Source organism: Pangasianodon hypophthalmus, chromosome 15 (assembly GCF_027358585.1).
Source record: "Pangasianodon hypophthalmus isolate fPanHyp1 chromosome 15, fPanHyp1.pri, whole genome shotgun sequence".
Classification (NCBI taxonomy): domain Eukaryota; kingdom Metazoa; phylum Chordata; class Actinopteri; order Siluriformes; family Pangasiidae; genus Pangasianodon; species Pangasianodon hypophthalmus.
This window is the reverse complement of record NC_069724.1, coordinates 5042531-5052559: the sequence shown is the minus strand read 5'-3', so window position 1 is coordinate 5052559 and position 10029 is coordinate 5042531. Positions and strand designations below refer to the sequence as shown.

The window sequence follows — 10029 nt, the reverse complement described above, 5'->3', positions numbered from 1 at the left end:
CAGAGGAGAACATCCAGACAGGCTGGAGCTGAAAAGAATGCTACTATGACTCAAATAACCACTCTTTACAGCCGTGGTGAGCAGAAAAGCAGCTCAAAAGACACAACATGTCGAAATTTGAGGCAGATGAGCCACAACAGCTGGAGACCACACTGGCCAAGAGCAGCGGGCACAGACTCACCGAAACGGGACAGTTGAAGATTGGAAAAACGTTTCTACACAAACTTTTCCATAATTTTATGCATTGTGCTGCTGACACATGATTGCCTGATTGGATAGTTGCATGAATGAATACAGGGGTTTCTATTCAAGTGGACAGTGAGTGTATATACTTTGAGTAATGCTTCGGATTTTGAAGGTTTGGCACGTGGGTCACATAAAAAAGAAAATCACTTCATGAGTCTTATTTTCCCCTGAAACTGTCAAGAATGCCGATTAGAGTTTAATCCTTCCATTACATGATCAAATGTTTTTAACGGCTTTATTAATATCTCCAAATTCCTATTGCAGATTTACACAGAATTTAAGCTCAAGCTTCAATCAAAGCCAGCTATGTGTGTCTATCTTTCCCAGGTTCCTGGGTTTTGAGTGCAGCATACTTGTTCAACCTTAACTCACACTGGAGAGCTAAAAAAAAAAAAAAAAACAGCTGCACACCATGGCATTTATGGGTAAAAAACTAAATATAGTAGAAGTAGTAGCTTAAATGCAGCTGTGTGAAAGCTATTTATATGAGTCAAGGAGATATTTATAAGTTTATTTATAAATTGTTTACTGTCTAATTTTGGAGATGAACAAAAGGGTTTGACCTCTTAATGTCTTTACCATAGGGTCCTAATGCCCCAGTAATGTAGGAAGTGCAATTAGCGTTGAGAGGATCGAGAGAATATGAATAACAGTGGTCAGAGTTTCATAACCAATTAGACTAGGAAGGAGGTTTTAATAATAAGCATCGATCCCTTCCTGTAAAAGGGGGAGAAGATATTTTACCTATTACCCATATTACATTTTTTCAGGCCCTGTGCTTGGTTGAGCTTCCGAAATAAAATTTTCATTTGAAAGCTGAACAGTATATTGACCTGCAGTATAATGTTACATGTCAAAACGTGACATTTGATGTATCTTGCACTTTAAGAAAAACTAGGAAAAACCATAGTGTATTCATTTTCAATATCTAAGAAAATCAGTTTCTTGCGCTGCATCCTCAAGCTTGAACACATGACAAGGACAGCACATTTCCCGCCTGCTGAAATCTTTAATGCCAGTAAATAAACACAACATTTTGTCAAGGACTTATTGTTCAGATGTCACAGATGCTAACGTTACGAGCGTCTCTCAGAGCAAGCAGGCCTAAGTGGAAGTCACTTATGCTAAACAAAGGATATCCTTTTAGCAGAACTGTGGCTTCCATTATGCAACTGCATTATTTATTAATTGGCGCCTTGTTTCTGCTCTGCTTAAGCTTTTCTATTTTTTTTTATTGCAATGCTTTTGGCATTGCTTCTCACAGGAAGCAAGTCAGCATGGGAAACTGTCCTAATTGTTTTACATTCTGCACATGTAGTGCAGCTTATCAGTGCCAATGTCTCTCTGTGGACATGACGAACATTGCCTTTTGGAAAGACAATGTGTCCTCTCGGTGGGTATATCCTGAATCAACTGCCAAAATTTAAGGTGTGTTTATTTTATTCTTCAATCTCGACCTGTTTTCATTGTTTGCATTATTTGAAGGAGCGCATCCATTCAAGCACATTATCTAACCTTGCTGCCAACGTGGTTGAATGATAGGTCAACTTTGGCTCGAAATGGATTTCCGTTGGTTAGAGAGGGTTTTGTTTTTTTTTTTAAAAAAAAAATTCCCATTGACGTAAAAAAAAAAAAGTAATCACAATAGGCTATGGTTGGCCAGAGTTATTTTAGGGGTGTTAAGAGAGATGGGTAACCCTTTAATACTACTGATAGCATGCACCTGACTTTTGGAGCATGGGTGAGTCATTGTTTCATCCACCCTTCCTATTCAGGGCCATAAACAGTCTGGCAGACTAACATTCATCTCTGCTGGGGCGGACCATCTATTTGGATTGGGTAAAGCCCCTTAAAGTGCATCACAAACCTGTCTGTTGTTTACTGACACATTCCTTTGACGTACATAAGTTGGATTCTTGCCATGTGCTCTCCTTAAATGTGTTTCTTACAATAAGACAGTTTGATTTGAAATGCATGATTTAAAATATGAACATCCATGCTTTTCAAGACACAGAGAAAAAAGCGTTTTCATTTGTGCTTTTTATTATTGTTTTTTTTTTCATACATGAAGAAATAAATGGACCCTGCCAAAAAGTGCAAGATTGCAAGTAGTCTGACTTAAAGATCTTATAACCTTATATTAAAGGGATTCTACATGTCCTGTCATGCAGGTCAAATGCAATTTATTAACATCATAAGAATAATAGTACAACTGTAGATAATGCATTAAAATATGCACATTTTAAGCTATTATTTAAGTAAGGAATAAAACACGACAGGGTGTGCTGTCGTATGAAAAGCAACAATGACTGAGTGTGATGCTGTTACTACCCTGAAGTTGATTATTTTCCTATAACAGCACGTCCAAAAGTGTTTAATTCCTTTTTTACCACAGCGATTTACCAACGATTATGATTTTTCAGTAATTATTGAACAACACGTAGAGTTTTTTTAACCATATATAGTCACATTTATGTTGTTGAACTAGTTAGTTCCTGGTTATCATGTACATTATCACAGCTATAAACAGTTGTTTCCTCTTTTCTCTGTTGTTCTCTTTCTTGAAGTTAATAAGACAAAAAGAAGAAAACAAAAAACAAAAAGCTTGTTGTTCTCAAGAAACCGGAAAGCATCCGTTTGCTTGGTCTGTCCTGAAGACTCTCCCATGGAGGAAAATTGACTGTTACAAAGTGCTGAAAACCTGAGACTTCTTCCATAAAAGTTATATAAACATTAATAAAACTTCACCATATCAATGATTATATGTTTTTCCTTTGTTAAATAACAGCACGCGTCAGACTCGAGAGTTCTTACTATAGAAACAATGCATTAGTATAAACCTGTTACAGAAAAGTAATCATCACCTCCTAACCAATCAGATTGGAGATTTCAACAGCACTGTGGTATAAACTATTAATATACATATATATTCCATATACAAGGTTGATCTTTGCACTGGTCTGTGGTCTCTTCAGTCTGTTTTCGCATACCGTTGAAGCTCTTTCAAGTGCTGAGTGATTTGTGCTGGGGACAAGAACCAGAAACAGAAGCAGTAAAAGTGTTATACTTCCACCACAATTCGTTACAACACAAGGTGTAAAGCTCATGTTCATTTTTTTCTTACCTGAGAGCTGGTGGTCGCTTACACCGGGTCCTGCTCCAAATGGGGATGTTCTGATCACGGATGTTCCAGTCGACCCTGCACTGTTAAGCCCTGTTGATCCAACCAAACCTGGTCGACCCAGTAGACTAGTACTGCTTGAACCCACATTGCCCAGTCCTGCTGTACCTTGCCCAATGCCACCAACTCCAGTCATCTGCGACCCGGTGGAATGTGGCCACTGGAAAGAGGTGGGCCTTCCAGGAGAAAATTGTCCAAAATTATTTTTCTGTGCTCCCTGTAAGGAAACAAAGAACAGTTTGAAATCATTTACTGCATAGTGTTTAAGTATAATATGATATTTCTTGGTGAAAGCCCACCTTACAACTTGTCAATGACGCGTTGAGGGTCTTGACATTCTCGTTGAGAATTTTAATGTCGATTTCTTTCACAGACAGTAGATTTTCTTGAAGTTTGCCATTTTCAGTCAGCTGTCTGACCTGCAGCAGGAGCCTCTCCGTTTCTTGGTCATATTTCAGCCGGGCTTGCTGGAGAACCTTTTGGTTCTCCTCCACAGTGGCACTGAGATTCCCCTTGCACCAAGTGGCATCCTCTGTCAGTAGTTTGTTTTCTGTTTGATATTTGGCATTTGCGCCTAGAATTGACGAGACCTGACTCCCCACTTTGTCCAGATATGCCTGAAGCTTGTTCTCCACCTCTCTTGACAGGCTGCTGCAGTTTACACGAATGTCTTCAAGTTTCGTGCTTTGTTTCTCACAGGTTAGCTGGAAGGATTCGTGCTTCATGAACAAATCATCAACCTTTTTAAGAAACTCCCTGGTGACATTGGGGATTCCCTGTAAGGACTTAACGAAATCCTCCTTACACGATTTCTCATACTTTTCAATCCTTTCTTCAAGGGAGGCTTTGCTTCGCCGCAGCTTAATTGCCTCCAGATGATACAGAAGTTTGTCTTTTTTGGTGTTTTCTAAGTTAAGTTTCATTGTAGTCATTTGTTCGGTGAAGTTTGCCTTAACAAGTTTCAGCATTTCTTCAGACTTCTGAAGCGTATATACACAGCTTCGGCCTGAGAAAAAACAAAAGTCACTATGAAGCATCTTGTTAAGATTTTGAAATCTAGATTACATCCGTATATCCAGTTCAGCCAGGCTTTTGCTCGCTTTGTGACATTAAAATGTAAGTTAGTCATTTAAATGTATTAATTAATTTATTTTAAAGAATATTAATGAAGAATGAAGATGGCTCACCGTCTGTATAATGGATGGGAGGACAAATGGGATTCAAAACTGACCTTTTTTCTGTCTCACACTGTCGCTGCCAAATTAAAAAGACATACAGTCATAAATATTCTGCAAAAATCTTTAATAGAAACCATATAATATAATATAATATAATATCATTGAATACACACAAAACTGTGTATTTCTTAAGTATTAGTACATTATATTTAATTTACTATAAATATAAATGATTACAAATTTATCTATTACAAAAACAAAAAATAGCAGTTAAAGTAAAAGTAATATTACATTTGCTGGGGTAATATTTCATGTGTAATCTGACATGATGGATTAGAATTGGAGAATAAATAACAATTCACATTAGCATGTCGTCTGAATAATGTACTGAATAATATTAAGGACTCATGACTATGAATAAATTCTTACCCATTTGTTTTGCAAGAAACTTATACCAATGGTTGAATTTTTTGCCAGTTCACGTAATGTGTTAAAGTCTTTTTCAACAGCCATCTTTGCTGTAATAGTGGTATTCAGTTGCTTGGTGAGGTTCTTCACTTTGTCTTGAAGAGCTGTTTTCTCCAACCTTAGTTTATTATAACTTTGCTCCAAATCCTGGACTCTCTTCTCCTCTATCGTCTGCTCCGGCTGTCCATAAACCAGAAAGAGCACCAGACTGACAATGATGAGAGACTGGATCAGCGAGGAAAAGAAGAAGACCATCTTCATGTAGTAACCACATCCCTTCTCTTCTGGTCTGTGCATTTTCTTGGCTGACCATCCCAGTTTGGCTTCTGAATAGCCACCGTTATAGCCACCGTTATAGCCACTGTTGTACATCGTTACGCTGCGGTAGATGATTCAGGCTGAGGTACTTCTAACACTTCGGTGTAACAGAACTACAGTTCAAATATTTATCCAAAATCCACCTCCAGTCATAGCACCACTGAGTCTGTGTCACAGTGAGACTCTCTTAAGTTTGAGACATCTCCACCTCCCTTTTCCTTTGGGTTCTTCCAGACTTCCTCTGCCACCTCCCTTTTAATTTATGTCTAGTAACAAGTTCAAGAGGCAGCCTTTATAAAAGTCTTACAAACCTCACATTTATTTCATAACTTTTTATTTTTTTATTTTTTTATTTTTACAATTTATTCCCTTTGGCTCATCTAAGTAGTTGCTCATATACACTCACAGGACATTTTAATAATAACACCTGGACTCCTGCTCATTCATGCAACTATCAGGCAATCAACAGCGCAACGCATAAACTCCTGCAGAAGCAGGTCAAGAGCTTCAGTCCATGTTCACATCAAACATCAGAATGGGGAAAATTGTGCCATAGGGGCTGGTTTAAGTATTTTAGAAATTGCTGATCTCTTGGGATTTTCACACACAGCCATCTCTAGAGTTAACAAAGAATGGTGTAAAAATCAAACAAACAAAAGTACATCCAGTGAGTGATAGTTCTGTGGTTGGAGACGCCTTGTTGCTGAGAGAGGTCAAAGGGAGAATGGCCAGAGAGGAAAGCTATGGCAAGTCAGATCACTGCTTTTTTACAAGCGTGGAGAGCAGAAAAGCATCTCAGAACACACAACACATTGAACCTTGAGGCTACAAGAGCAGGTGTCACTCCTGTCAGTCAAGAACAGGAATTGAGGATACACTGGGCACAGGGTCACCCAATCTGGCCAGCTAAATATTGGGAAAAAAAATAAAGTCTCATTTCGCTGCTGCATGATTTTATGCATCATGCTGATTGAATAATTCCAGCTACAATTATAGCATTCCCTCACCAGCCTGTCTTTTTTCTCTCGCTTGAAATTAATTTAAAAAAAATGCAGCTTGTCACGATACAAAGAAACCACAATGCGTAACTCCTCTATCCTGAAGACCTCTGTGTGTTACAGCTTTACTTCTGACTATTACAATACACTGACACTGGAGATTCCTTCCAAAAATACTAAATAAACATCTAACTGTAGAAAACTTATCAATGTGTACACGGTTTTAACCTGTTTATGTGGAGCATCTGCCATACAAGTCCCTGTTTTACTATGGAAGCAATAATGTATTACAACAAGGGCATTAATATGGACCTTGCAGCCAGAAGTACAGCTCAAACATCCAACAACGCTGTGATATAAGTCATAAAGGAATATAAAACTGTGGTAATGTGTGGAAAGTTGCCAGGTGACAGTGAATTTTTGTCCCATGTGGAGGAAACATGATATTGGTCTGGATCTCAGAGGTCATTTATGCAGGTTTACTAAAGCTTGCTGTACGTCCTGGCCTTTACAACAATATCTCATTTGTTTTGTTGAAACCATGGCAATCTCTTCCTCTGTCTCATAAGAATACAATCAGGATGATTTAAGACCGTGGTTCTCCAACTATTTTAGCTACGACATGCCCTTTCAATGACCTTTAAAGCCAGGTCACTCTTTAGCATCCTAGAATTTTAGAAAACTGTAAGTGAAAGGAAATCAAGGACGTGATTTTTTAGCTGGAGTTCATGAATGCAAAAAGAAAATGAGTGTAAGTTGTGTGTGTGTGTGTGTGTGGAGTTATAAGCAACAATCCAACAACATTACATTAATCCAAGAGGCTTGTTGTACGAAATAAATATACCTGACGTGTGTTTCTAGCCGTACTGTACTAAAGTATACTACTGGAAATAATATTACTATCATAATGACATGTTTGTAATGCATGGTGCCACTATAAAGGCTTATCCAGTAATAAATTTCTTTTTTTCTTTGTCCTTTTTTTTTTTTTTAGAATAAATAAATCTATGATTCACACATTGTTTACACACTATGACATAGTTTTGCTTTCTTGTAGGACTTCAGTACACACTTATCCTGGAATGGATGTAAATCTCAAGTGCCAGTAAGCTGAAAGGACGGAAACGTAAAAGTAAACATCCTTTAGATCTACTGTCTCAGTGAAGTGTTTTTTACCGTCAGGGAACACCTTGAAACCTTGGCTCATGTAAGCAAACGGCATGCCAGTTCTGTCACAGATTGGGACAACTAATATTATTAATAATATTTATCAAGTCAAATGTGTTTTTATTGGCATTTCTCTATATAGCTTGTATACATTGGCATGAAATTTTGTTCCTCCAGGGCCGTACACATCAGTGTGAGACGAGTGCAGGACAATAAATATATAATAGATACAGAACAATAGAACAATAGATATACTGGACAGTAAATACACAGAACATGGGCTGTAAACTGTAAACTATTTTGTAGTGTAGCAGCAATAAGTATAGCAGCAGTATTGACATCAAAATAATAATTAATAAATAAATAATTCCATAATAAAAAGTGACTGATGCAGCTTTGTAAGGTGCAGGTATGCAATGTTTTCGAGTCATACTGCGTTAGGTGTTTGACTAGCCCAGGTGAGTGCTGGGAGGCAGCAGGGTGTTGAGTAGTCTGACTGCCTCAGGGAAGAAACTGTTGCGGAGTCGGTTGGTGTTGGTAGCACGGATGCTCCTGTATCTTCTGCCAGATGGCAGGAGGGTGAAGAGTCCAGGAGAGAGGTGAGAGGGTTCGTCCGCAATGCTCGTGGCTTTACGGATACCGCAGTTGTTGTATGAGGTGTCGATGGTGGGTAGAGAGACTCCGATGGTCTTTTCAGCTGTTCTCACAATTCGCTGTAGGGTCTTGCAGTCGGATGCTGTGCAGTTCCTGGACCACACGGTGAGACAGCTGGTCAGGACGCTCTCTTTGTCCGTCTGTAGAAGGTGACTGAGGTTATGATTGGTTATGACTGAGGAGATAGGGGAGCTCTACTTCTTTCGTCTGTGCTAACAGTGTGTACTATGTTGTTTATAAGGAGTACTCAATATTTCATGATTTCCTAGAATATGTAGCCCATCTGCCTCAATGTTTGGCATGTTGTGCTTGCTGAGATGCTTTTCTGCTCACCACAGTTGTAAAGAGTGGTTAATTGAGTCACACTAACCTTCCTGTCAGCTTGAACCAGTCTGGCCATTCTTTTGAGACCTTTCTCATCAACAAGGTGCTTCTACCCACAGAACAGCCTCTTACTGGATGTTTTTGGTTTTTCACACCATTCTGTGTCAACTCTAGAGACTGTTTGTGTGAAAATCGCAGGAGATTAGCAGTTTCAAAACGAGCCCAACAACCATGATCATGGGGAAAAATGTGGTCTCAGATCACTGAGATCACGTTTTCCCCCATTCTGATGTCTGATGCGAACATTAACTGCAGCTCTAGACCTGTATCTGCATGAGTTTATGTATTGGCGCCTTTGCCACATGATTGACTGACTGGATAATTGCATGAATGAGCAGGGGTACACGTGTTATATTGCGCCTAAACTCTGGAATATACTGTATTAGGAACGCAGGTTGTATAAAATATTTTTAAATCCAGATTGAAGACCATCCTGTTCAAACTGGCTTATTTATAGTTTCTGTCATTAAACATACCATTTGTGACCGTGCTAAATCTATTGAGACTTTAGTTCATACCTGTAGGTGGTTTTATGGTACTAATAGCATTTACTGTTTATCTTCATTGTAATTCCTTTTTTTGTTCTTCATGTATGCAATTATTTTAACCTTATACATGTTGTTTTTGAAAGTATTGGAGCCATGGTCTAGCCTCTGCCAGCCTATTCAATTATTTACACATCAGTTTTAAAGTATGAATTATTTTTATACACCAGTTTGTCCTTTTTAGATAATAATCTATTTATAATCAAGTCAAGTGGAATTTTTTGTCATTTCAACCATATACAGCTAGTTTGTACATAGTGAAACGAAACAACGTTTCTCCAGGATCAAGGTGCTACATAAGACAAACACAGAACAACACAGAACTATAAGGGACTACATAAATTTATATATAAAGAGCACAAGTGCAAACGTGCAGACAGCACAAGACAGTACAGTGACTACTGGGATAGACACTGGGCGCAGTAAGTCCCAGTGCAGCGCCGACCAGTACACAGTTCTGTTTGAAAGTGAGTCCAGTGAGAATAGTGCAAAGAGTACAAGAGTACAATATAAATAGCTGAAATAGTGTAAACATAAGAGTAGCAGCCTATGTACAGTATAATAAATATTGTAGCAGCATAATGTAATGTGCAAAAACTTGCAAAAAAATTGCAAAGAGGATGGAGGATCCTCAGTTGTGTGTGTGTGTGTATATATATATATATATGTATGTATGTGTGTGTTCTTTCAGTCCAGTTTCTGAGTGTTTAGGATAATAATAGATTAATAATGAATTCTAACCGATAATAATTAACTTTTAGTTATAGCATCCATTCATTTTATCATCATTACAGCCCTACTGTTAATTAAATGTTCTTGCAGTGTGCGCATGCTCTCAGCAGATGGCGCCACTAACAGAATGTTTGCATTAAACACCACTAGTGAACTGT

At 38.3% G+C, this 10029-nt stretch overlaps 1 protein-coding gene across 1 annotated transcript; it reads right to left on the bottom strand.

Moving 5' to 3' along the window:
* Window positions 1–2265: 2265 nt before the first annotated feature.
* On the bottom strand, window positions 2266–5579 carry plvapa (plasmalemma vesicle associated protein a). The gene is made up of 5 exons (XM_026938432.3): window positions 5035–5579; window positions 4615–4681; window positions 3727–4433; window positions 3371–3644; window positions 2266–3270 (listed from the first exon to the last, which is right to left on the bottom strand). Exons 1-5 carry the CDS (start codon window positions 5443–5445, stop codon window positions 3218–3220), a joined length of 1512 nt encoding a protein of 503 aa, XP_026794233.2. The 5' UTR covers window positions 5446–5579; the 3' UTR covers window positions 2266–3217.
* Between the last annotated feature and the right edge of the window lie 4450 nt (window positions 5580–10029).